Genomic DNA, 27,861 nt, shown 5'->3' with positions numbered 1-27,861 from the left:
CTATTTCCATCTCCCAGGCTTGCTTGCTACCCTGGGACTTTGCTTATTTCTTTTTCTTCCAAAACCAAAGTTCTGCCTCCTGCTTGGGGAGGGGGAAAAAAGAAAGGAAATAGTGAAGAAAAAACAAACAAACAAAAAACCACAAACAAACAAACAAACAAAAAAACAAAACAAAACAAAACAAAACAAAAAAAACCAGTAACAAAATACGTACACAGGCTCCACTTAAACCAGGAGCATTGATTTCTACCACGGAATCATAGTTTGTATTTCAGCCCTTTGCTTGCTTCAGCTCAGAGACCATGCCAAATTCTAACCAAAGGTTAACAAATTCAACTACGTGAGCAGATGACTTTATTTTTTCTGGGCCCCACTATTCGGTTCCGACTGATGAAGCTTTCCCTTATGTTCTGTTTTTTTCCGTTACGTCCCTGAGTGCTTCCCAGGGCAGCGTGGCTTTGATTCTTCTTGGGAGCTTAAGTGCTGCCATAAAGTAAATACTTATGATCAGGTAAAGACAGCTGGTAAATTTGGCTGGTAATTTCCAAACAAAAGTAAACCATAAAACAAACGCTGCCTTTCCCCTGAAAACACCCCAAAGTACAGTGTTTTAAATAAATCAAAGCTCTGTTTTACTTTCTTCATATACCCTGGGACTGACACAGCCGCTGGGCGCTGACAGCACCAGCCGAGTGTCCCACTTCCGAGGCTCCTCGTCTTTCAGCCCGCTGCCAGCGCAGCTCACGGCCGCCCTCGGCGCTCTGCTGGGTCCAGCCGTGTGGCCGCTGCCCTGCCTCTGTCCTGCCTCTGTCCCCTGGTGAAAGCAGCAGCACGCGAGGGGCACACGGGGAACGGGGAAAATCCGCTCCGATGCCGCGTGGTGGTGGAGCCTCTGAGATAACCGAGGGGTAACTGAAACCAGCAGGCTGCATAACAGCACCCAAACCCTGGCCTACTTTAGAGCATCGCTGCCGAGTGACTCATTTAAGTAGCCGTGGCACTGTCACAATTTTACCTTCGTTAACTGAAAGAGTTAATGCTTGCAGCTTTGGCTGCAGAACATGTATGTGAGGCTCGAAGTCCCATGTGCTTGGTTGCATAAGGAACCCTGTCTTGTGGCACCGAGTCAATCGAGCACTACTTCTCTTGGTCACACAGAGGTCTGATTTCCTCTTGCATCAGACAGAACAAACCGTTTACATTTCTTCTATCCGTGTCTGACTGCTCAATGCACAAGGGTCAGCCTCTTCACCCCCGCTGAGAGCCTGCGCTGCTCTCCCACATCCCTGGCTCATACGATTTTTTTTTTTCTTTTTGGTAGAATCCGATCTGAGAAACCGGGAGCCTGCAATTCTCCTCATTTGTGTCTGCGTGTAACAGGTGTCATTTTCAGTGTAGTACAGACAAATCCCAAAATAGCTCAGGCTCTTCAGACGCTGTGAAGAGAAAAAAAAATAGTGGTTACTTCAGCTTTGGTTGTAGTGAAACACCCGAAGCTCCCAGCCAGCTCCGGAGTCCAGAATTAAAATGGCAGATGCGTCCGTGGAGCAATCCCTCTCCTGATGCTGTCCCTCGGACGGCCTGCTGGCTCTCTCGCCGTGCCGTACGCGCAGGCTGACGCATGCACTCCCTCGTACAGCGCCGGCTTTCCATTAGCTGCGCTTTGAGTCCCAGCTGCTCCATCTACCACTGATCCTCCTCCACATTTTCCGGTTTCGAGGCTCCGGGAGCTTCCCCTGCCTCGTGCTGCAGGTGCCTGCCCCGGATCGATGCGAGGGATTGTCCTGCGGGGCAGGGGCAGGCAGAGGGGGCTCAGTGGCATCGTCTGTGTGCCTGGCTCTGCTGCACTGAAATACGGAGCTGCTGGGGAACTTTCTGTGGCAGAGATGACTGGATTCTGGTGACTCCCAGAACGCAGCTATTAGTTCCCCTGCCTACACTGAGCGTTTTGAATCTGTGTGTGTGTGATAACACTTATTAATACCGTCCAGATTAAGAGGAGCCTATACCTTCCCAGCACTTTCAGTACCTTATCTGACACAATGCATCTGCCCAGCGGCTGAACCACATTCTGATCAATGTCTTGTGGCCAGCAGAGCAGGGGCGTGTGGATCCCACAGCAGTTTCGTGCTTTTAGGTCCAGAAAAGCGTGTCCTGGTGTGAGCAGCTCCTGTTAAGTCGCGTGGTGCTACCAGGCAACTGCCGGCCGAGTACCTGCAGGACGTGGGCCTAGATCACTTTATTTTAGGAGGTGAGGCAGTGGTTCCTGTCACCGAAACAGTTAATTGCGAAGCACTAACTCTCTACTGGAACGTGTGTGTGTGTGTGTGTGTTTTTGTTTTTTAGAGCCAAGATGATTTGCTTTGGGTTTTTTAAAGCAGAAACCACCACAAAGTTGGCTGTGGTTTCAGCTGCGCTTGTTCGAGATTTGTCCTGCTGACTACCAATCCTAAAAGAGTTAACCTAGCGAGCGTGACTCAGAAACAGAGAAGGAGATGTGAGGCTGAGCGGCTCGGAAGGCAGCACAGAAGCCGAGGTGAGGAACATAATAATTACCAAAAAAAAAGGTGCAGAGTCCAGGAGCGACGCTCCCCTCGGTGTGCCTGGCCCTGGCACTGCTGGCACGGGCTCCCTGGAAGGCTGCAGTTCCGCTGTTATAACACAGGGAGCAGGCTGGAGAATTTAGAGCTGCGTCACAGAGCTCAGCGAGAGAGCGAGAGAGCAAGCTCCGTCGATAGGTCTACCAGCAACAGCCCTGCTGCAGCAAGAGGGGAGAGAGGCAGCCAGAGAGGGAGAAAGGGCTCAAGAAAGAGAAGTAACACCAACACCAGGGACTGGGCTCCTGTCACCATCCGGAGTCATTTAGAAAGCATATTTGGGCTCGGTTGGCGTAGGAGGCTTCGCCCTTTGACGATGCTGGAGACCCGGCGCGCTTAATCCCACGGGGAGGGAGAGTGGGCAGACACCGAAAGGGTTAACGGAAAGGAAATTTCTGGAACCTTCTATTCTGCGGCGCTACACAGCAAGCGGAGGGCTGAAGACTGCGCAGATGGTGCACGGGCAGAGCTCTTCGGTCCGGTTCGTCTTTCCCACGTACGTACCCTTTGATCAGGATGGGGCTCGAGCTGCATCTGCGTTTTGTGATTGTTTGCTGGGTGTCCCCTTCCCCCCTCGTCCCTCACTTCGGCTCCCCGAGTGCCTTTATTATTATTTTGGCTGGGTACGACTGCTCTGCTCTGCGTCAGAGCTGTTTTCTCAATGGAGCGACGGCGCAGGTTGTACTAACGCCACTCTCGCCGGCATTGCCGTAATGCAGAGGAGGGAAGTAGTCGTGGGGGAAGAGATGACAACTTTGCAAAGACTGCTGCTTCCCTGCGCTGCTCGGGCTTTTTATTCCCTCCCGTCTCCCCGAGGGCTGGCGTGCCGGCGAGGATTTGGCGCGGGGGTTAACAGCCGCCCTGCGCTCCCCAGCTCGCAGCTCTGTCACTGCGCAGCTCGCTGAGCGGGGAGCGCTGACGCAGTGAGCATTGCAGGGCACGCCGGGCGGCTTCCCCCAGCCCCCGGGGGGGGGGCACACAGGTAGGCGCTGCCTTCCAGACGCTTCCACGCCGGCCGAAAGGGGTTAAGGGGCCGAGTCGAGCCGGGAAGGCAGCGCTCGGGGATTGAATGTCATCATTTTGGCGTTGGGGAGTTGTTTACCTTGCTCGCGCCGTGTCTCCGTGCTGGCAGCCGCCCAGCTCGCATGTGATCGTCCTGCCCCGGACTGCTGCATCATGAACCGGGGGCCGGGGCCGGCTCCCCATTGGCCGGGGGAGGGCTCTGGGCGCCGAGGAGCCCCGCGATTGGCGGAGGGAAGGGCTGGCAGGTGAAAAGCCCTCGCGGATTGGACGGCGCCGGGGTGTCAAATCTGAATGTTGGCTGCGAGGCTGCGAGCGGGGCGGCCGGCTGCGGGGAGGGGGGGGCAGGGGGAGGGCATAGGGAAGGGTATAGGGGCAGGTATAGGGGCAGGTAGGGGTGAGGGTAGGGGTGCGAGTATGGGTGTGGGTATAGGTGCGGGTATAGGTCCAAGTATAGGCGCGGGTATGGGGGAGAATCTAAGTGCGAGTATGGGTGTGGGTACGGGTCCAAGTATAGGTGTGAGTATAGGTGCGGGTATGGGGGAGGGTATGGGGGAGGTTATGGGTGCAGGTATAGGTCCAAGTATAGGTGTGGGTATGGGTGCAAGTACGGCTGCAGGAATGGGTGCGGGTATAGGTGCGGAATGGGTGTGGGTCTGGGTACGGGTACAGGGTACAGGTATAGATCTGGGTACGGGTGCAGGTATAGGTGGAGGGATAGGTGCGGGTATAGGTGCAGGTGCGGGTACGGGTGCAGGGATAGGTGCTGGGATGGGTGCGGGTATGGGGCCAGGCACAGGGCCCTGCCCGCCCACGCGCCCCGCGTCACCCCGTGCCGGTGCCGGTGTGGTTTCGCTTTGCTGCGCGGCTGTGGCGATGACGTGTCAGAGCTGCCAACCTCGGCCAGGGGAACTTGCTCGGGTTTGGGGCTTTTGTTTTTCTCCTTTCTCTCCTGTTTTCTCTCTTCTGTCGGTGGGAGTTGAGTGCTGGTCGCGCTGTGAGCCGCTCGGGGCAGGGACCGAATGTGGCAATCGCGTGGCGGGATTAACGAAGCGGAGAAGGCTCCTGCCCAAACGCCGTCATGCTGCCCGGGCAGGAGTTGGTTGATGTGGGCGAGGCGAGGGAGCGCTGCCGGCAGCCCCGAGCCGGGGCTCTGCAAGGTCTGCAAAAGGAACCAGAGCGTTAGGAAGAAGGCAGGCAGAAAGGACGACTGGGACAGGCTGGGGAAGGAGGGATGGGAGACCGCAGACAGACAGCGGCTCCGGCAAGGATGAGGAAATGAAGATGAGGAGGAGGACGTTTTTCTCTCTTAACCATTTACTATACTATTTTTTCACCTCTCTTCTTAAGTGACCAACAATGAAGATGGGCAACTGTGCCTGGAAGTTCTGAGGACACAACCAGCTTTGAGCTTGGTCCCTCTGGCTGAGGAAGTCGCCTGGTTATGCAGTGGAGTGGTAACTTTGCTTTCTCATATAGCAGGGAACATTATTCCACAGCCTTTCATCATACCAAGGCTTAAACAAGTTTAAGGCCGTGCTAGCATAAGCATTTAATCTATATTACTCACTCACTGACATCGCAGGCGTCAGGTCTGGTTGTTTAGCAACAACCACTGGGTTTAGAACCAGCTCAAACGAACTGCGGGTGTCTCGGTTACTCCGGCAGGAGCCTGTCCTCCGAACGGCAGGCGGAGAGGGGAGAGAGGCCGTGTTGACACACGGACACCCGCCCCGACCGAATTTTGGCTGCTATAAAGGCCATACGCGTTGCAGTTTTATCCCCGACCGTTTCTTTGCGCAGTAACCCAGAGGGGAGGATACCGTTTCCAACGGCAGTGCGGTGGCAGGAACAGGGAGGGAAGAAGCAAACAGACAGTAGGTGCCACTCCCCAGATCCTTCCTCTTTCCCATCTCTACCTTCCTTGCTTCCCCTCCTTTCCTGCCGGATTCCGTGGGGAGTTTCAGGCTCTTGCTGCAGTCGTCACAACCCCTACTGACTCAGAGCCCTCGCTGGCTGTAGCTGGCTCCCTCGGAGCATCCTCGCCTCCTGCAGCGCCAGTTCCGCAGAGCAGGGGAACAACGGGAACAGCAGCAACAGCGGTGGTCCCTGCAGCAAGACGGACAGGCAGAAAGACACAGTTACACAGGAGCAGTGCAAGGCAGCCGCGGAGGTCAGTGTGCACGGCCAGGAGCTGGCCTAAGAAATGATGCTTGCTTTTCCCGGGAGAGCGGAGGGTTAAGTGGGTCCGAGCGGACAGCCCTTTGCATTCCTCCCCACCACAGCTGCGTGGTGGAGGCCCCGTTAGTTTGCAAAGGTAGCGCTGCGTAATGGCAGTTCTCAGCCCTTTGGACGTAGGTGCAACTGGCAGCCAGGCACACGCATAATTTGAGTATCAGTGTTCAGTGTAGGGATGTGTTTATTTTTGCTCCTTTCGCTACCATCTTTTGGCCACGGTGATAGTTTAATTGTGACTAAGCACAGGCAGGAAAAGGAGACCGAGAGACGAGAGGTATTTCAATGTTAAACTTTAGCTGTAAATGTCATTATTCGGGAATTGAGGTTACTGTCAGCAGGTAAATCTGGGGGAATTGCAAGAAACAAGGCTAAGAAGGGGACACGGCATATTTCTGTAGGACAGAAGCGATTTTGTGCATGTGATACTGTATGTGAGGTCTACGTGGCAAACTGTTCCGTAATGTTTTTCTGTGTATTGCCTCGAAAGGACTTGGAAAAGCTATGATTTCTTACTCCCTCTGACACTCAAGTGTGTGATATTGTGTAAGCTGATTCATTTCTCAGTATTTTGGTTCCCTTCCTTTGTAAAGTAGGGTTTATTCTATCTCCCAGCCTTGGTGCGGCATTGTGACGCAGTGATCGTTAGTGCTTTGGGTCTGCTGGCAAAATACGTGCAATTTTCCTGGGAGTTTAGACTGTTCGAGGATGCAAAATTTGGTAAAGTTAAGAATTGCAAATGCTCGGGACATAAATTTAAAAGCAGGAAAGCATTACCAGCTTATTCTTCTGCGATACTGAGAGAAAGCTGTCGGAGCGATGAGACAGCCATGATATCTTTCTGCACTTGTTTTGCCGATGGTCATGTTACAGCTGTGACGCAGTCCGTTTTTGCTGCTCGTTCCTGTCTCTGCTCTGTGGAGTTGAGCTGATCAGGGCACAGGCAAGAAGACGGTTAGAAACATTAATTTAATACCGATGTTAAAGTTTGCAGCCCTACCTGACGTGGCAGGGATTTCGGCGTCCACCTATTTTACCACCCACGATCGGTGAAGGAATTCAGATGAACGCGACAGCACCCCTAGCCATTTTGTTGCACGCAGAGTAGACTCTAAGCCTGCAGTGCTGCTGCTGCTGTTAATTTCCATGTCATACAAATACAGCGCTGGGCTCTGTGTCAGGAGCTTTACTGATGCTGTGAAAAGCTTGCAGTCTATGAGGAAACGTTTCTCTTTTCTTATTTGGGAAAATTCGCTAGAACGTCCAGATGCCAAGTATTGCATCCTCACTCCTCTTACAAATCACTTCCAGACCTACTCAGAAAATTCACGGCTGCCTTGCATGTTTTCTAAAACTTGTTCATGGCATTTTCTTACAGTTTAATAAGGGTGTGGCTGGGGGGGAGGCTGAGCTTTAAGCTGCATCAGTTCAGTATCGGTATTACCGATGCTAACGGAGAGTTGTATACAAGAGCTAGCCGAACTGCTGCTATTCTCCATATACCTGTCCATAGATCCAGAGAGTCCCAAGCCCAGGTGACAAAGCTGCCCTTGTTATAGCACAGGAAGCAATACCCTACCCTGTTCTCACGCACTCAAAAGTTTTGGTGCAAAGCCGGCATAGAAATGGCCAACCTGGGAATCTCACAAAATGGTTTCAGCAGCGCTGCGAGGCACGCGCCGTTTATACTGGCACGGCTCCGGGAGAGGGACAGGCGCGCTGCAAGGTCACTCCCCTGCCTCCTCGTCACTGCCCACTTGGTCCTGGAACTCCAGCTCCCTGGTTCTTAAAACAGTGGCAGTACTGGAGCCCTGAACCTGGAAGTGAGGCTTGAAAATTAATGCTACTGCGGGAGGGGGTACACCGGGTCTGAAAGTATAGATCCAGAAAAATCCTGGATCTCAGAAGCATTTGAAGTTCAGATCTGTAATTTGCTTCTTGAGCAAACTACAGAAACTTGCTTGAAAAGGCTTCCTCTGGCCTGCTGGGAGTTGGGAGTAGCATATTTTTAAGGACTACGCATCAACTCACACCATGTTCCAGACGAGAAAAAAAAAAAAAAAGTCTCTGCATATATCCGAATTTCTGTTCCCGCAGTCTTTATCAGGTGGACTCCGCAGGCTGCTCGGAGCTCCCCGGTGTCTGTCTCTCCTGGGCTTTTAGTTTCAGGCACCACAGCTCCACGGCTGCCTTTTTCCCTGCCAGATTTCCCCATTTTCTCAGGGGTTTCTATCTGTCCACATCGCTAGCATTTTCAGTGGGTGCAAGGCAGCACCAGCCCTGGGTGTGCTGCGGGCAGCACCGCGCGGCCAACGCCTGGAGGATCTAGGGCAGAATAACTTTGTGCCACCTTTGCAGTAACAAAGTTCAGCTCAGGGGCACGTTCTCAGGTCCTGTTACAAGGAGAGGAACACGGGGCTCCAGCAGAGCCAGCAGAGGCCCAGCAGGGCTGCAGGGGGACCCTTCCCCCTGGCAATTTTGCCGGCCCCCTCCCCAGCAATCCTGCCCCAACCGTGCTCAAAGCCTGCTCCAGCCTCCGGTGGCATTATTCTCTAGTTTCTCTCTAGTTTCCAAAGGAAAAGAACCTGGCTGCTAATCCTGATGCCAGTGACGACTCTTCGCCTACAGGGAGGCATATGTGATAGCTTGTCTGCTAAAAACTGAGCCAACACAGTGTGATTCAGACCTTCAGCTTTCCAAGGAAGAGAGCTATTTCTGAGTTAAGCACATCTCTTCAGCTCCCCACACAAACAATCTTTACCCAGTGCAAATGGTGCACAGTGCGTGTCCACCAGCAGCCGAGGGGTTTGCATTTGGCTGCACAGCCCAAACGCTTCCTAAACACCGAGGAGGGCTCCCAAACACAGCGAAGCTGCTGTGAGAGGAAGGATGATGGAAATTGTGGGAACAGACACAAACCAAACAGCTCAGGTGCTGGGGGAGCCGGGTCCGTGCTTTTCTCCAGCTTTTTTTGCCAGGGCCTCCTGCTGTGGGTACCGAGCATGCTTTCAAATGTCAGGTTTAAGGGCAGGTTACACTTCTGTAAACATCTGGCAGTATCCTCGTCCTTATGCTCCTCACTGGCACAGGACATTGTTTTCTCTTTTCAATGACAACGAGAAGCGTGACTTCCCTTGACATTACCTAGAACTGCAGTGGTGGGGAAACACCATGTTCCTGCACTGCCTATACAAATCACAACAATAACCTCCCTGTGACTTCGTTCGAGACCTGCAATCAATACTTTATATTCCGAGGTGATGCTTATGTACAGAAGTTAGGAACAGAAAATTACTTTCCTGGTTTCAGCTGCCTCAGTGGGGAATATTTTAAGGTAGTTAGTGCTGTAACGTGCTGCTCAAACAAGCTGTGTGTAGCTAAAGCTGATGAGCTCTCAGAGCTGCACTTTCCTACCGCTCTCCCATGACCCAGGTCACGGAGGTGCCAGCCTTCCCTTCCCTTGGGTGAGTTTGCCCAATTTCACCTCATCGTTCCTTGTGAGATCTGAAATCCTCAATAGCGCTCAGTGGTTCAGTACTTCCCGTGCCCTCCGAACAGGCTGTGGCTTTGCCTAGGAACTCTCATGAAAGCAAAGGTGGAAAAAAACCTGCCTGGCTCCAGGCAAGTCGAAGCAATTTCAGATTTGCAGACAGGAAGCAGATTAGAAACTGTAGCCCTAATGGCTTGTGCTCCCAGAATGGTCACTGAGCTGTTCCCTTCAGTTAGCTTATGGCAAAGTAATTCCAAAGAATAGCAAGTAAGTACTACCTTTCACTTAACAGTCTGAAACAAAGTTCTGGGATTAAAAAAAAAAAAAAGTCTTGCAAGTAAATCCTAACGCTCTTAGTGGCATTGCACTGTTAAGAATCCACAAGATGTTCCAAGAGATCTGCAAATTAAAGGTTTCTTGCATTTTTTTAAGCTTACTTCATTAGACCGAAGCACAGAACAGCAGATCAGTAAGGCAGAAGCATGAAACGAAGACTGGTACAGCCCACCCCGACAGCCAGCGTGCCTGGCTCAGCCCTCAAACTGAGATCAGCCGCAGCAAAGCACCAGGGCGATGCCCACACTGACCGCTCAGCACCATTTAGGAGAACCCAGGTTCTCCCCAAACCCTGCTGGGAGCCAGCTCCAAAGCTCACCCCAGCCACACACCAGCACATCCCAGCGAGGGCCCCTGCGAAGGGGAAGGGCAGCGGTGCACCCCTCGGGCCTGATCGCAAACCACGCTTTGGCCATCACTGCTGCTGCTGTCAGCTGGCCTGCCCTAAATAATCTGGAAAAGAGCTACGTATGTCAAACAGGCAAGCATAAAAATGGTCTTTCCCTATCCCAAAGTCTCCAACACTCAGGCTATTAAAAAAAAAATAAAAAAAGGATCAGGACGATGGGCAGCTCGTTGTCCCTTCCGCAGTTAGACAAACGCAGCGAGCGCTCTGCCATCGCCGTTATGGGACTGGAAATCAGTGCCCCAAAGGCAGGCAGGGCTCACACAGCCTGTGCCCCAAGGCCCCACAGGCTCCTACCCCCAACACGCTGTAGCCCAGGGTCCAAACTGCTCTTTTCTGTTGGTGGTGGGGCACAGACAGCAGAAGGCTCATAGACCCAGAGGGCCTGGGTTTTCACTGTACCGTTTATACTGCAATTCTCCGGCTGCAGTAGCATTAATAGATTAAAGGAACAGACTACGTTCGCTCAGGAACGTCATCTGGAGGTTTTATTCTGTTCCTAATGACAGAGAAAAAGTCTCTGTTGTGCTCTAAGCTCCCAGGGGACGCGCGTGTTGGCGCTGCCCCGAACAGCAGTAGCATCTCCAGAGCCACCCTGCAGTCCCGAGCACCAAACCCAGGCAGCAGCAGCAGCAGCAGCGACCCTGCCTCTCCTCGGCCTCGGTCAGCGCTGCTGCAGCTCCAGAAAGCGCTGCTCAGCGATGAGCTCAGGCTGCAAGTCAGGGCACATTTGTCCATACCTGACCTACGCAATACCGCGCAGTAACAGAGCAGCACAACAAACAGATGCAGTTACACGCTCCCCCGAGCTGAGGAAGCTTTTTTTTTTTTTGAAACCTTAGAAGTTCACTCACTTCAATTCCCCTTACAGGTCACCACTTGCACTGTCACACCCCTCTGTCCTGCACCTGGCCCTGGTCTGACTCATTCCTCGACTGGGGGATGATGCATCGAGCCTCTCTGCCTCAGATCCGAATGCAAAATGGGAGCATTTCCTCCAGGGGAGACCGGAGGCCGATGAACCACGAGTTTCATTCCGGCTTTTCAAAATGGAAGAAAAAATTTACGATGCACACAGGGTCATGCAGAGGGCTTAGCTCACTGTAGAAGCCCCAGAAAGTGCCTTAATGTACAAGCTGTGGGCTCTGAAAACCAGGTCTGCAGCACCTGGGCTTGTCTGGTTCGTGCAGACTGGATTAAAGGTCGGCAGCCAGGGAGGAGGCTCCCTTTCATGGGGGAGGCAGGGATTTCTTCCCTTTTTTGACTTGTCTAGAGGGCATAAAGCAGTGTGAAGTCCATGAAAGGCTTTGAGATGCTCCTCAGAAAGAAGCTATAGAACTGTACTGCTGCTAAAATGTGTCTGAAAAGGAGAAAAAAACCAGAGTGATAGGGCTGCACTTGCTCTGCTATTACTTAGCAAAAACTCCAGGACATTTTGGCAAGGCCAGCTGTAGCTGACAGGATCTGCCTGTCTCTGTACACGTGTGTGTCCCCACAGGTACATGTTCAACACACGCAGCAAATGCTTGAGACAAGCAGGTTTTTTTTTCCCCCCTGCATGCACATTACCAGTCGAGCACTGCCTATCACGTGGTCCTGAACTGCTCTCTTTTTCTCCTTCCTTCTGCACGCTGCCTGCCCCGGCACGCCACTAGGTTTGGAAAGAAGAGCATATGCTGTCAGGGATGTGTCCCTCGTGAGAGGTGGATCTGCAGTTCAGCAGCAAGGGCTGACACCTTCTGGCTGCTGGGAGGGCAGGGGAGCTTGCTAAGGCAGAGCAGGATCTGCAGGTAGCCTGCAGGAGGGGCAGCAGCATCATCTTAATCACGCTGAAAGGAAATCTGTTTTTAATCAAACTATAAATAATGAATGAGCCGCTGGTCTTCAACTGCTGCACGATATTTCTGGAAAGATTGCTGTGCTCTGGAGGGTGGAGGGGAAGGTGCTCAGACCCAGCTCCTCAGAGGCACTCAGGGGCTCTCCAGGCCTTGCACCTCCAGAGCAGCTTGCATTTTCTGCAGCACACCTGACATTCCCAGCAACTTCCTTGAAAACCTTATATAAAGATTCCTGTTTACTGTTCAGGCACGTGCTTAATACTGAGAAGAAGAAGAAAAAATACAAAGCAACCCTCACTTGGAGCCTGTTTCCAAAGGATGCTGCTGGGGTACTTCATCTGTGCCACAACGAACCTCTAGCCAGCAGTAACTCTCAGTCCGGCTTTTCAGTAGTAAATCTTTATGCTGATAATATAGGATGCCTCATAAATAACCGTGCCAGCAAGATGAACACTGGGGAGGGAACCTGCTTTCCACTTCTCTTTCACCCTGCTGCCCTAGTTAATGGATTTAGAAACTCCAGTAAATACCCAGACAGCAATCTAGTGCAGTTCTCCCCCCGCCCCTTCTTGGAAGGACGCGCTGTGTTCCCTGAGCTTTCCTCTGCTGTCCGTGGGTGTGCATTAGATGTAGGCACTGAAGCAGATTCTTGGATCCGGTTACAAAACCGATGCAAGGAGTTGCCAAAAACCCAGGGCATCGATAAGTAAAAGCTCACAACTCCGCTCCTGCCCAACTTCATTCCGTGTCGCAGCAGCTTCTGCATCAGCACAGGTCACACACGGCGGCCAGGCTCTGATAGCTCCCAAATGACCCGTGTGTAGTTGTTCACAGGCCTGAAGACACCCCGTATGCTCCCACGCACTCGCTGCAGGTTAACCACCACGGCTGCGCCGTGCTACGGTGCTGCTCACACCTATTCCCTTCCCAATAACCGTCAGCCGCTCATTTTCACACTCTCCTACCTCCCTGGCAACTTTTGTTGAACCAGTTGCGGTTATATTTGCAACTGCTCCCTTTTTAGGCTTCGTTCTGGCCCACTGCTCAAAGTTGTTTCCATGTCATTTATTTTCATTAAATGTTATTTTGTGCTCGCAGGATTTAGAACTCCTCACAAAAATCTGCATCTCCTTGCTAATTAAAAGCATGCTTCTTAAGAGCCACGGGATAAAGCTGACAAAGTGCCACAGTGACAGTCAATTTCCTTTCCCTATCACAAAAGCACCCAACTTCTCTTCATCTAACCGTCCTCTCTGATGGCACGGAGGTTATAGCCTGGCTGTGACTGCAATAGCATCAAACATTGCTCCTGTACGACACAAGCTTTTTATTCCTCCTCCCAAACCAGTAGCATTCTCTACACTACAAAGTCAGCCCTTTTTTTGCCCCTAGCTGCTAAGAGCTTTGCTTTACCTGGCTACCAGAGGAAACTGCACTCACTGCTACAGCAGTAGGCTCCTTCATCACGTCTCATTGCTCCTATATCAGCCTCAACTAATGCCAAAAAATGTGTCAATAAAATACCTATCCTGAAGTTCACTGTCTCACTTTCTAATAAAATGAAATCAATTAATTTTTCTCTAGGTACGCTGGAGATGGAGGATTTGCTCTTTCAACCTGCAGCCATGCACAAGATCTGTCTTCCTCTGGAAGCTGGTTTCACATGGTGGCTTAGATTTTCCCACTTTGTATCTAGCACCATTTGAAATCAGTGTTCTAGGAGCAAGAATTACAGCGTGGGAGGAGATCAAGCAGCTGCTAACTTCACTGACAGCCTTTACTCCTTAAAACAGCACTTTTCCAATCATTAATTGTTCGACACCCATCCATTTTGTAACATCACCTGACTTCTAGACACTATGCAATCACTGTACGCACCCTCTCAAGCTAGGGCCACAGCAGCAAAGTCTTCCTTCAAATGTATTTTACTTAATAAACAATGGCTGTGAGTTAAAGTTGTCCAGAGTAAAGTCATCCAAAGGTTGCATGGAAACCAACGCAGCGCTTCTTGCACGTCGAGAGGCAAGGAGCACATCCCCTTCCTGTACAGTCACTAGGACCCCAACATGTAAGTTACTCTGAGTTTGATCTCAGCAGTTAACAAACCAAACGTGACTTCAGTAATCGTGCTGGTCACACCAATGCACACACAATCCACTCCTTTCCCTAAATTTTTTTTGAAGTTTACTGTTGTTGCCTTCCAGTAATGTTTTGTTAGACTTCTATACCTTTGCATCCAAACCACTAAACTGAAGCTGAACTATTTTTGCCTGACCTCACCTGCACAAACATGCTCACATACACAAAAGGATGCTCGCTGTGTGGATGAAGCACTTGATCAGACCACTGAATAGTCTTCTTTAAAGAATGCGTAGCTGTCATCTGCAAGAGGATTCTTCTCTGAGCCAGGAAAATGTCTCTTACACAGGCTGACCGATTTCTCTTGGTGTTCAGAGTCTCAGTTTTTGTCTAGCACCATTTGAAATCGGTTATGATGTAGGGGGAAAAGCAACAATAATGGAAAACTTCATTCCCCCCGCCCCCAGAGTCCTTATAAATAAACACCATCCGAAGGCTGCTCGTGCTTCACAAACACGACTGTTATGCTCTTCTGTTCTCTGACCTGAAGTTACACCTCCAGGCCGAACCACCCGCACAACAGGAGGACAGTCAGCATCCCGTTCAACTGGGACGGGTGCTTAAAGAGAAAGCCAAGCATCTGTTCAAACACCTAACAAAGATTCTTCAACTCAAGCAAGCCAGGGCCCTTGCGACCAGCGATATTCCTTGTGCTATGTTTGCCTTAACCTGTTATTTACTCAGACTTCTTTTCTTTTAAATAAACTTGTGTGCTACTTGGTATTGGGCTCTGTCTCAGGTAGACAGATTACGTGCTTCCCTGCTGGACGAGATCCAGTTGCTTCACGTATTTCAGTCCCCAGGTTCACACCCAGCACACTGCACGAACCACGCTCAGAGGCGAGCATTCACACCGATTCTGTAGCCCCGAGAAGCCTCCCAACCACCACGCAGAGCTGCATTTACCAGTAGATGGCAACACGAGGGCTTTGTTACACCCGGCCTGTTTGTTAGCACAAAGTTCACGTGCTCACAGTGCAACGTGCCTTGCTATTGCCAGTTCAATTCTAAAACAAATCACAAAGTGATAGAGAATTCATGACAATCAGGACAAAATCACTTCTAGTATTGATGTCAAATTGCCCAGTAGCTGCCTATCCTCCTACCCCTGCTCACAGGAATCCCCAAACTTTATATATAGCTTCTAAGGCTGTATAGTCTACACACTGTCATCGCTTGCAGTCCGTACCAACTAACTGGAGAAGCACAAATTAAAAGATAGAGCAAATCATTTTTCTAGCCCATCCTCTGCAAGTTTGTGCCTTTACAAGGCAGCTGACTACACATTTCTTTGCAAAGAAAATAAAGTTCATTTCAAGCGTGAACCTCACACAACTAAAAACAATCACATTCTACTTAATATTTTACTTAAAAACACCCAAGCAATATTTCCTTAAAGATTACAGCTATCACCCCCTGGACAGAAGTGCCAGGGCCCTCCATGGGCTTTGCTCCTGACGCAGGGTTACATCAGAACAGCCACACAATAAGCTGCCTCTTCCCCATCAAGTTTGGTAAAAACTGAGGTTCACAAGTGAACACTTCGGTTTTGGAGGTTCTAGGAAACCCTCTGCTCTTCCAAAAGAGGATAAAAAGACCACAAACTGCTCAGGAAATTAACGCACATTCTCTATACTATGCATCCAGGTGTTTTAAGTAGTTTTCCACACAAAGTGCAAACTTCCATCTCAACAGTTACCACCTACTGCAAATTTGGTACATGAAAAATTATCTTCTAGAAAAATGGAAAGCAGCTGTGTACCACACGATGAATGAAAGACAAACACGGCTAAAAATACATTTTTTTTTATTTGCAATATTACAAACCATCACTAGTCTTTACATTGGGGAAAATATAAAAATAAAGCCACCTTTTACAGTTATTTCACTTTAGCGATAAGTGCATTTCAGCGTATTTTAATATTGGAGATGCCACACAGAAGCTGGCTAACAACCGGCACGCTCAATTCCCAATATATTATAATATCAGAGTAATTACAAACAATTATCAAGCTAGGTATCAGCTATTCAAACGACTACAAACAAGTGCAGCCAAAAGCCCTCTTTAAATAACCCGCCACTGTTACAAACTCTAGCAATACAACTGCTGGGATCGACCCAAAGCGCCTAAGAAACCCTAAATAGTTTGATGATGTTGAGACAATCCGTTCACCACCGGGGACAGCAGCGTCAATCTACCACAGCCGAGAACAGTTTAATGCTGCCTCGGCCATCTGCAGTGAGGCTTTTTTTTTTTTTTTTTTTTTTCCCTGGGAAAACTGGTTCTTTTTCCCACAGATTCACAAAGCCAAAACCTGCCCTAATTTAGCTGTTGATTTTCATGATGATCTGAAATAGCCAGTAGGCATTTAAAGTAACAGCCAGCAGTGCGTGTCTGAGCCTCGGTTCAAGGCAAATTCTGTGATGGGAGCTCCTGGAGTCACCATCTCGACCAAACCCTTTCATAGCATGGCTGGCTACCTAAAGACAGAGCACATCTGCCCACATCACCAACATACCCGTTCCTTCGCTCCTGCAACTAAGGTGGCTTGGTCTTCCCTTACCGTGAAAAGGGAAGGGAGCCAGACAGGGACAGGCTCGTGTCTCAACAGATATCCACACCACCTGCATTACAGAGCTCGACTCAGCATAGTAGTCTGTCTACAGGGATTTGAAATGCTGTTATATGGAATATGTGATTATAAATAGTAATTAAAAAAAAAAAACACAAAAAACAACAAGGAAGCTAAACCCACACGGCACCCTTTCTATCCTAAGAAACAACATAATTATCTCAGAAACAGATCAAAAAAATAAAAATTAAAAAAAAATCAAGCATCGCAATGATCTTAGAGGATGGCTACCACAGATTTCAAAGCAGTTTATGGTTAGGCACCTTCTGTCAACAGGCCAACGAATTCAAAATCAGGGGATGCTCCGCTATGGAATTCAAGTTTCCTTCAGTTTCCCATTGCAACAAGTCCATTATGGTGTTTCTGGGACTAAGCCAAGGAGCCAGGAATACAAATGGCTTTTTTCCTTCTTAAAAGGCAATAGAAAAGCTATAAAACCGATTCAAAGGCACATTTTAATCCATTAGATATACAGAAACGACCTTGGGCAAACAAAAAAAAATAGCATATACAAGATCTAAACTGATCATTTCAAGCGGACAGAGCCTTAAATGGTACTTATCTCTTCAGGAAATAATTAAAACATTTCAGAATACAATAATCATCATTTATACCCCCCTTGACCGTGAAAATGAATGAGAAGCACATGAGAATTTTAGCGAGCAGAACTAACATTGCATAGTCTTCCGTACGGAAAGAGGAGCACTGCAGGCGGCGGGCAGCAGCAGCCGGTACTGTGACAGTCCTGCTCGCAGCACTCCCGCCGACACAGACACTGGTGCATGCGACACGAGGTGCCTTTAAGTCCATTTCACATGCACAGAAAAGATGATAGGAGTGACCCACAAAGGACAGCAAGGATGGATATTCTGATTTTTTTTTTTTAAATCCTATTAATGATCTTCTACTACAGTTAATCAGTAGTATATAACAGTACAAGAGAGATTTATCTGCAGGAAGTTAATGCACTCATTTTCCATTTCTGATAGGCACATTCAACTGCAAGTTCCCCTCCCACCCTCAGAAAGGGTCATTCATGCTTTACAGCTCGTATATTTGGCAGTACATGCAGTGCTGTCACTCTTCCTACAAACAAAAAAACAAGGCAAATCAGAGAGTTTACATGTAAATAGTTCTTACATTTATTCTGAAAGCACAGCCTTAGTTTTATTAAATCGACACGTAAAATCATGAAACTAAATCATTTGTCCTCTTTTTACTCAGCAACCGACAAACTGAGATTTTTGCTTCATTTTCAGCCACTAGGCTACTAAGAATGACCTGACTGAAAAGCATTTGATCCAATTGGATCATTTCAAGCGATGAAGAGACCATGCCCGAGTATTATCAGGAGCTTAGAACAGGTACAGGATTCCTAACTCATTTGGAAGCTGCGCCACATGCAACCCTTATATTATTTTATGCACAGTATGATGGTTAGTACTTATTTTATAACTAGAAGCCAAGTATTAGTGAGAATTTTGATTCTGTAGCCTGCTAACAGCAAACATACAATATTTAAACATGAGGATTAAAATTTATAGTCACATCCACAACTAGTTATACCCATAGGCGTGTATTTTCACATTCTTGAGTAACTCATCTCTTCTTTTACAGAAAAAAAAAAAGAACAACAAAACTCAACCAAAAGCAACAAACCTCTGCACTATCGCTTGAGGTCTCCAAGGAGTTGTAGATACAGGAAGAAAAACTTGGGAGCTAACAGCGTGTACACATACCAGCTGGTATGGCAGAACATTAATTTCTCCTATTGCCATGAACAAAAGGGAAGACCGAAAATAAGAACTTGATTCCTTTTTTCTCCCTACAAAAAGAAGGCCGACTAACCCAGAAAACTAATCTCATCTCTATTACGTACATCTTATTTCATAGGTAAATATAGTATTTATTCGTGTGCACCATCTCAAACTTATGACAAATACTCAAAAGTCACTTGGTCTTTAAAAAAAAATAATTTAAAAAGGCCATTCATTTGAGAAGACCTTCATGTTAAAACAGACATTTTTTCAATCATTACCTTCTCAGAATTTGTGCAATGGAAAAAAATCAACACAAAGACACAAGTTTATAAAACCATTTATAGAGCAAATTCTAGCCATTAATATAGTAATGACAAAATGCCAATAAATACCAGTCAAATTAATCTCTCGTCTTAAATCTGTCCTACTGCAACAAGGTTTAAAGAGTCAGATTTTTAAAAGAGCTCGTTTGGACTCCAGACAAGTGCAATTCCAGCCATCGTCAAATGCACCTGACTACAAGACTAAGTGCTAGTTTAAAACATGAGAGAAAACTCAACTCCAAACAAGCAACTGTATTTTGGCACTTTTCAGGCCCACAGAACTCTAAATTTGAAAAGAGAAACTGCCTTTTTATAAAAGGTCTAAAAAGATCGTTTGCACTTTTTGTAATGCACTGTTGTAGCCCATTTCATATTACTGAAAGAGGCACAATGTTCCACTGAGTCCGTACGTGGCTTCAATCACACAGAAAAACATTACTAATTCTTTGAAGCCAACCCAAAATTAAGATTTGTGATATGCGATCAGCGGAAGCTACCATTTATGGCACTGAATGACAGTTCTTCCAGTAACACATCCTGTTCTCACAAAATGAACAAAGTATAACCTTTCCTATAGGAAACTGAGGTGTACTGGATTCCATGCTTCCCCTGAAATTGAGTAAACTGTAAAAAAGACACTTAAGCTTAAAGCAAATGTCCAAATGAAACGGAAAGCATGTACCTTTTAAGATTCAATTAAGTCATTTGTGCAGTTTCTTCCATCTCAGCTGGCACATTAGTTTTTAAAATACATGTTTCCTTGCAATTCTCATCAACTGTATAGGAGCTGAACAGCAGAAGGGGAAAAAGGTCTAATTGAATATATCCTATAAAACTGACAGACTGGACATACAAGCGACAGAGGGTGAGAAAAGATTTGTGCTGCAGTTTGAAGACAAACCCAGTCAGTGTGAGGTACTAGAAGCACAATGGGTCAGAAAGGCTCGACCACGTCAGGAATCCAGGAAACTAAACAGTGAGATCTAGGCCTTAGTAAAAGGAGGTCAGGTTGGGCTTTCAGACAAGAATGCGATTTAATAGATGCTCACAGCGATGAAGCTTAAGGAAAGCACTAGGTGTAGTAGGATGTTTCACGGCGTGGGATTTTCAAGAATACAACATTCTTTTATTTTTGATGATCCCTTCTTCGTTCTCCACACATGAAGAACACAAAGTGCTGCCCTAACACTCTTAACTCCCCCTCGGACTATCCGGGTTGCAAATTATCCAAGCCATGGGTGGTGAAAAGCAATTACTCAAAAGCACCGCAGTGCTCAGCAGTGTGCAGGTACGCAGCCTCTGCCACTCTGCTTACAGGGCCACTGTGGCCCTTATAAAGATGCCACATTGCCTACATGGAAGACACTAAGGCTAAAACCTTGCTGGATGTCACCTGGCTTCAGGAGTCTCCCAGGTAGGACTGTGTGTACTGTACTATGAACACAAACTGCAGGAATATTTCCTCTGGTGGGCTTTATTATAAGAATCCCTTCCTTCATCTCACATACCCCAAAAATCTTTTAACAAGATCTGCTGGAATTTAAGTCAGTTCAGATGAGATGCATATAGTATGCGTACCGCCCAACTTGCTCTGTATTTTCAGTATTTTGCCTGTTACAAACTATTCCTCCACTTTTTTTTGAAGAAGGTAAGATAAGAAATCACTACAAGAAGCAATGCACAGTGAGGCATTCAAATCTCCTGCCAACCCCCTATGAGAAAGCATACATTAACAACTACCCGCTTTGAAGATGAAATTTAAAATGCCCTGCGTTCCACTAAAAACAAAATACTACTATTTATGCATTTGATATTTTACAAGTCTGTAATGTAGGGATACCAATCACTGCTGCTGCAGAAGGAAAAACTGAAGTGGATCTACACATTATACATTCCAGTTGCAAAGCCAGCTATTTGCTTTTTCAAACAGTACAGGAGGACCATTTTAGGTCAATTTCATGTGCTTTTTTTTTCATTGTAATTAAGCCTGTGTTATTTTAAGGTGTTTCTGATCCAAAACACAGTGGTTGTCCAGGTCCCCTCACTACCATTGATACATCTGTAGAAGCAAGGAAGCCCCTTAGCTCACCTCCAAGGCTTCCAAGCTCATTTCAACCCCTCTAGCTCTTAAAGCCTATGGAGACCTCTAGTGATGCCAGATGCTTACTCAGGCAAGAAAATAAAGCAGGTGAAGCCCACCCAAGCCAATACTACCACTGTTTTTAAGAGAAAGTGGCATGTTTTAAAGCAGATGCAAAATTACTTTCTTGGTAAGTGTACCTATGTTAAATATAAACCCAAGCACAGTTTTTCCTTCCCTAAAAATAGCACAAGCGTTAATTAGCAGCTTATTTGAATAAAAGATACAAAAACAAAGTCAAATATGTTGTTAGGCACTTTAGCTTCCCATCAGCTGCTAAGCTTACATATAAACATTAGGCATTTGAAACAGAAAAGGCAGATAAAGCTCAAGAAACTTAAATATATGTTAGCATTGCTTTTGCTCAGTCACAGAAATTGGCAATAAAAAAAAAAAAAAAAGCAGGCTTACTCACCCTTCTTGTGAAAAGCATTTCTTATAGACCCAGAAGGCTGCCAGGAACACCAGAACTACTGTAATCACTTCAGGAAAAAAAAAAAAAAAAAAAAAAAAAAGCTTTAGAGTGACAGTCACTAACTCACAAAAAAAATACAGCCTCAAAAATTAGCACTGTCTTCACCCAGAGTCCTGTACAACTCCCTCTTCTTACAACACTTAAATTTTCATGGCTTATTTCACGTGTTTGATGCTTTACTCAAGACTCTTCAAGGTAGATCTGCTCAAGAACAGTGATCATCAAGATGGCAAAACACCACCAGTTCAGGAACATTAAAACAGATGTCACAACAGCCTAACTCTACTTTTTAGAAATAGTTTACAAGGAATCAGTGGTAGAAAACCACATTTGTAAAAATGTGTTTGTTATCCACTTTTCTAAGCACAAGGACAGAAAGATGGAGTAAGCACTTCAGTTCACTGGCAGTTATTTATCTGTTCATGCTTTCAGTACACCCAAATGTTGAAGAGTTTATGAAAGTGACAAAGTCGTGGAACACTGCCTTTGAAATCTAATTACATATATGAAAAAACATTTTACAAAAAAAATGACTTATAATTGCTAAGTAACCTTAACTTTTTTTGAATTCTGCAACTTCAGTAGACATTTCTAAAATTTTAAACACTAAAATAATTTTAAAACAATCAAACCTTTAAAATCATTTAACATTACTGTAGTCAGAGATGAAGATGACAATATCAATTCCACAAAAAAAAATGAAATTCACATTGTGTATTGTTCAGGTTCTAAATGATACTTACCACAAATGATGGCGATAACATAGGCACCTAAAACAAAACAAATGAGTGTTATGAGGAACACATCTTGTTGAAGATGTTACACAAATGTATCTTATACAAATACTCATTAGGGTATTTCAAACAGGTCAAGCATTTTTGCCAAGACAAGCCTTGCAGCAGGTCTGTTTACATGGCAACTTCTATTTATTTTAAAATATTCCTATTCTTGAATGGACTTTTACCGAAACCTTGTTTTCTTACGTCAAAATAAAGATGGAAGTTTGCATTAAATGACTTCTCCTGAATATAAAGGTATGTTCCCAAGAAGTAAGTTTTCTGTTACATATACTTTTATCCTGTGAGAAATTCTTGCAGTTCATACTTACTTAAGTGGCAAGTTGGGACTTCAGGACTCCATTTGCCTTCTCCCATATACACAATATGATCTGCACCGTGTAACGTGTAGCCTGCGTAACATTCAATTGTAATAGTATCCCCTACAGCATACTCAGGTTTTTGTCCATAAATTACTCTGCCATGACTAATGACTGGAGAGGAATCATGATGTACAGGCTTACCTGAAAAAAAATAAATAAATAAAAAAAAAATTAAGAATAGAGCTGGTACATGGAACAGATCAATGAATGATGTTGCCAACAAAAAGCCCGTGAAGCCCCTACAGTTGTGTAAATATAAGAAGCTCAGTCACCCTCAAGACATTTTACATGGAAAGGCTGCCTGCTTCCTATAAGCCGTAGGTACTTTTGCTAATGGACATGTTTCAGACACATTAACAGAAATACACATCCCAACTCCATCAGGACAAGCTGCTGCATCCAAGTAAGAACCTCTCCGTTTATAGTATGAGTGATCACGTGATGCAGAGTGAAATGAGCATAAAGTTTGTCATCAAAGGAAGAATCTTCAGAAAACACTCCCACTCCAGACCTTTCAAGCAGACTTTTGAATTTTGTCAATTTCTATACACAAAGCTAAGACTAAACTAGGACTCCAACCAGGCACAGAACTCTCCTCACCTGCTCAGATCACAGCCCAGGACACTCACCACCTATTAACAGAACCCAGCTGTGCCCAGCTGGGCACACTGACAGGTACCTGACTTTCAGGGGCTGCACACTGTTATGTCAGACATTTGGAACTTGTCCATCCTTGATTTTACTAATTATGAATTCTACTCACATGCACAGTTTTGTACAGAGCTCCATCTATTTTGTCCTTCACACGTTACTGTGATCTCTTCAGCACCATCAGGAAAAGCACAGTGAAGATCGCACCTTAACTGAACAGACTCTCCTTGTTTGTATTCGGATTGCAGCGGAATCACTTGTCCATGTGAGATCTTTGGGGCACCACAGCTGTCTTCAGTAACTAATACAAGTATTAATTAGTAACTCATACTGAAATACACACAGTAGCTAGCACTGAAATTTAAAAGCGTAGTGATAACGCACTTTAAATGTTTTATTATTCATTAACTCACTCAGTATATATAAATTGCCATTGAGAAAAAGAAATTAGTATACCTGAATTGCTAAAACTTCTAGCATACCTTCACAATATTAAATGCAAATTTTTCCTTTAGAAGACTTAATGAAACATCACCGTAGGTATTTGTTAGGGTAGTATGATCATGATATAGCAGCTGAGAAATCCATATCTGTTGGTTAATTATTTTCCTAAGAATCATCCCCAGATGCCTTGTCAGACCCATTCATTAAACAACACTCAAGCACACCTTTGCCAAAGTGGTTCTCGTTCTTGAGAGCTCATTACTAGAGTATACATGTAGGAAATCCTCTCACTGTACTCTGTGGCAACATTCCCCCTCTCTCTAGCACAGAGAAAGGAACAAAGTTGTAGAAAATCCTCTGCCATGTCCCATGCAAATGAGTCCTAAAAATAATTGCCTGTCAAAAATCTAACAACATACTGCACACTATACAAGGTGCCTGGAAAGCAAGAGTTGAAGGGCTGGGTGAGAACACATTCAGACATGATGATTCTGATTACTCTAGGATATTACGAACTCCCTCATTGTGCATAACCCTCATATTTTCCATCACGATTCAGAAACACACCTCTTCCTGTATTTCTGTATGAAATCACTTGAACAAATAGCGTGATGCTATAATGATGTGGTAGCATCACGGGTAAGTCCATGCTGCAACTTCTATAGGCAAATCTGCAATTCAACTCATTCTCACCCAAAAATTGTCAAGAACCATGTGAACACCTAAAACAGCGTCCATAGAGGAGGCTCAATGTCAACTTCCTCAGCTTATGATTTCCAACTACAGTATACTGACTTCAAATTTTAGCTAAGACTTACAGCACTCCCAACTTACAAGAAAAGTTGGATTGCTATGTCTATGTAACGACTTACTTTTTTCACAAGTCGGTTTTGGCGGATGCCAGGTGTTATCTTCTTGACAGGTAATTACATCCTGTCCGATCATGAAATAGCCTGGATCACATTCAAACCTAACCGAGTACCCATAGCTGTACAGAGGTCCAAATCCAGTTACTTTTTTTCCATTTTGAACTTTTGGGTTTTCACATTTGACCACTGAAATAGGAAAGAGGAAAGCCAGTTCTGAAACATTTGTTAACAGTATCTTTACAAGTCACAGCTAGTCCTAACCTAGCTTCCCCATTCCTGCTCTTTACACATTCTTTTATCAGATACTCAGGCTTTATGGTCTGAGTTTCTTCACTTTATCCTTGTCACTTCTACCAATTGCATACAAACTGATGGGTTTGCCCTTTTTTTTTTAAAAAAAAAAAAATAATAAAAATAAAAAAAATAATAAAAAAATTTTATCTTAAGTTCTAAGCCATTCTGTGTCATAATCAATCAAATCAATCAATACCCACAATGTAGTTTATCCGACCTCCATCAGAATTACATCAATTTATAGCAGAAGATAGAAGTTCCTCCTTTTCTATAAGAAAAAACATTCACCTCCTCACTCAATTCCAAAAAAGGTCAGATACTGAAGCTTTGGAGTCAGACAGGCTACAATAAAGAAATATATTTTAGAGCTAACAACCTTTACATTGTGGAGGTGGTCCACTCCAAACTCCATTTAAGTCTCCATCAAGCGTGCAGAAAATAGAAGGTGTACCAACCAGCGAGTAGGGATCTTCACCTCTCTGTGCATCATTGCACCTATAGGTTACTGTTGTTTGATAAACATACTCAGGTGCTTCGGTGTAGTACCCGTTGGCTATACTTGGTGGTGGTTCACAAGGAACTCCTAGAAATAAATCACACATTTTAGCTGACAGAATTTTGTTACCTTGATCATCTATGTTACCATTATTTCTTATACATGAAAGTGTACTGCACAGGTGCTTTAAAATAAGCTATCACCATCTGAATACAAACTTAAATGTGGTCCTAATTTACTTACGTTCACAGAAAGGAACAACTCCATCCCAGTCAACAGCTTTATTTTTAACTACACAGGTAATTTCACTACTTCCACGTATTCTGAACCTAGACAGGTAAAAACATTTAAAAGAGGTAAAACATAAGAAACCTCATTTCTCAAGGAAGGAGCTAGAAACTTTGCTTGCGTAATTCCATAATTCTGACTATGGGGATGTGACATACCACACTTCTGTTGTAACGAAAATGGTATCTTAAAAGAATCTATTTTGCTAACAGTCTCCACTTTGAAAGTGAGAGAGAAGCAAATGAGATGTCACTAAAGGAACGGATGGAAACCTTTCCATGTACCCTCTAACACTAATACCTTCAAGTTACTAACACTAAATAAATAAATTGTAAAAGGAAAGGAAGAAAAAATCCTTGTAAGAGGTTAGCACTTTTGAGTTCATTTGCTATATGCAGACAGGTGGGTTGTTATTCAATAAAGCGCAATGAGTGGATGTTTGCTCCCTGTGCCACAGGAACATTAAAAAAGGTTGTTAGTGGTTAACACTGTAGTATTCGCTAAAAACCTTAAGCCTCGGTTGATGCAAACAGCAAGTAAAGCCAGGGAATTAAGTTTAGATGTGATTTTATTTGCCCAAGGTATAAATCTGGAGATATTTCAAGTCAGAACTGGAATGAAACCTACATAAGAAAGTTCGGTTTTGGTTCAATCCTGGTCTAAACAGGAAATAAAAAAAAGAAATGAAAACTTCACCAAAACACTCACCCTGTGTGACAAGAAAAGGTAGCTTGTGAACCAAACGTAAGATCTGTCACATTAACAATACCGTTTTCCAGTTCTCCTGGATGAGTACATTTTCTCGCTGGGGAGAAAGGGGAAAAAAAAATAAGTCTACATCTTTGTAGTTATATACAACGACTAAGTCTTTGTCGTATGCTGTCCTTAAAATCACTAGTATTTTTCAAGCTTCCTTTTAAATTGTAAAAAACATTAATTCTCATTTGAAAACAACTGAAATCATCAAATCACAAAGAAGAAAAGCAAGAGTTTAAGCACATGTCACCTGTACAGAATTCCTCTGTTTGCGACCACCTTAAGTCTTCACCACACGTTCGATCTGGCGACTTCCCAGGTATTTTCATATACCCGGGGCGACACACGTATGTCACTGTGGTTCCAACAGGAAAGCTCTGCTTTGCGCTGGAACTCTCCGTCAGCTCCGCGTACTGCAGTCTTTCTGGAGGCATACACTCCTCTGCCAGAGCACAAGGGAAGAAAAAGCAACACTTAGATTTATCAACAAGGAAGGAGACAAGCTGAGGGCAGGCTAGTGTGGTAGGTTTAAGGATGCATCAAAAAATGAAAGCAACAACGTTCTTAAAAGCCAGAACTACTTATTTATTGAGATTTCAGGTTTTCAGTTCGTATTTAGAGCACATCCAATGCCCAACTCCACGCTAGCACCGGTTAATCCACCATTCGTTTGCTCGCCTTGCTCTTTAGCGTTCTGCCTAGGCAACGCGTTGCTTCCTAGCGGCTATTTTTTGTGTTTGCCTCATTCTTGCGGTTAGATACAGAAAACTTAACCCCCTGCGTGCTCACGGGGAGCACAACACCCGCGTGGCAGGCTGTGGGGAAACCGCAAGGGCGGAAAGCAGCAGGGTGGCAGCTGCCCTTCCCCTGGACAAAAGGCCGCTGCCGCAGCGCCTCGGACAAAACCCTTTGTGCTCCTTTGTACTCACCCACCGCGCTAGAAAACAGCGTTAAACAATAAAACCACCGCCCCCCCACCCCGTGAGGTAACCCCCAGCCCTGGGGCTGAACCAGCACCCACCGGCACCAAGGGGGCCCCACGCTGCGCTTCGCAGCCAGGTCTCGCCCCCCGCCCTCCCTCCCCTCAGCTCCCCTCGCCCTGTGAGGCGACGAACGACCCCCGGGACCCCCCCGAGACCCCCCCGGTTCCCCTCAGCGCCCCCCCGGCTCCCCTCAGCTCCCCCCCCCCGGTTCCCCTCAGCGCGGCCGCTCCCCCTCCATGGCGCCTCACGTAGAGGGCTGAGGGACAAAGCGCCCGTTCCTCACCCTCCGCCCGCGCCTCGCCGAGCAGCACCACGACCACCGTGACCAGCAGCAGCAGCAGCCCGAGGCCAGGCGGGCAGATCCCCGTCCTCGACCCCGTCCCCGTCCCCATGGCCGCAGCCCCGGCAGCGCCCGCTCCGCGCCTCTGCCTCAGGAGACGCAGCGCGGGGCTGGCGGCGCATGCGCCCTGCGCGGTCCCCGCAGCGCGGCGGGAGGGGGGCGGCCGCCATGGCGGGGCCCGGCCCTCCC

The 27,861-nt window shown here is 46.4% G+C and overlaps 1 protein-coding gene and 2 long non-coding RNA genes across 8 annotated transcripts in view; 2 read left to right on the top strand and 1 right to left on the bottom strand.

Annotated features, from left to right (window-relative positions):
* LOC311423737 overlaps positions 1-14,782 on the top strand; it is a 29,165-nt gene extending 14,383 nt beyond the window's left edge. Inside the window, exon 3 of the long non-coding RNA XR_014685839.1 lies at positions 13,507-14,782. This is a non-coding gene — a long non-coding RNA (uncharacterized lncRNA). The remainder of the gene's footprint in view (positions 1-13,506) is intronic.
* LOC311423736 (membrane cofactor protein-like) lies at positions 338-27,781 on the bottom strand. 6 transcript variants are annotated; one of them, XR_014685836.1, is made up of 14 exons: positions 27,616-27,781; positions 26,600-26,791; positions 26,302-26,398; positions 25,549-25,634; positions 25,186-25,392; positions 24,519-24,701; positions 23,315-23,503; positions 22,501-22,692; positions 22,136-22,162; positions 21,333-21,399; positions 6,630-6,780; positions 5,188-5,726; positions 3,700-4,779; positions 338-1,436 (listed from the first exon to the last, which is right to left on the bottom strand). XR_014685836.1 is itself a non-coding variant. In XM_084498114.1 (12 exons), the coding sequence occupies exons 1-11, from the start codon at positions 27,722-27,724 to the stop codon at positions 19,474-19,476; spliced, it is 1,440 nt and encodes a 479-aa protein (XP_084354240.1). In that variant the 5' UTR covers positions 27,725-27,781; the 3' UTR covers positions 15,852-17,780; positions 19,460-19,473. The 6 variants fall into 6 exon arrangements, 3 of the variants coding, with proteins under 3 accessions (XP_084354240.1, XP_084354242.1, XP_084354241.1); XR_014685837.1 differs by having other exon boundaries at positions 2,557-4,779; positions 5,537-5,726; XR_014685838.1 differs by having other exon boundaries at positions 5,537-5,726.
* Positions 2,955-5,244, top strand: LOC311423738. Its single transcript, XR_014685841.1, has 2 exons — positions 2,955-3,093; positions 4,968-5,244. It is a non-coding gene; the product is annotated as an uncharacterized lncRNA (long non-coding RNA).
* Positions 27,782-27,861: the final 80 nt, after the last annotated feature.

Source organism: Aythya ferina, assembly GCF_964211825.1.
Source record: "Aythya ferina genome assembly, chromosome: 25".
NCBI classification, from domain to species: domain Eukaryota; kingdom Metazoa; phylum Chordata; class Aves; order Anseriformes; family Anatidae; genus Aythya; species Aythya ferina.
This window is presented reverse-complemented; position numbering and strand designations above follow the sequence as displayed.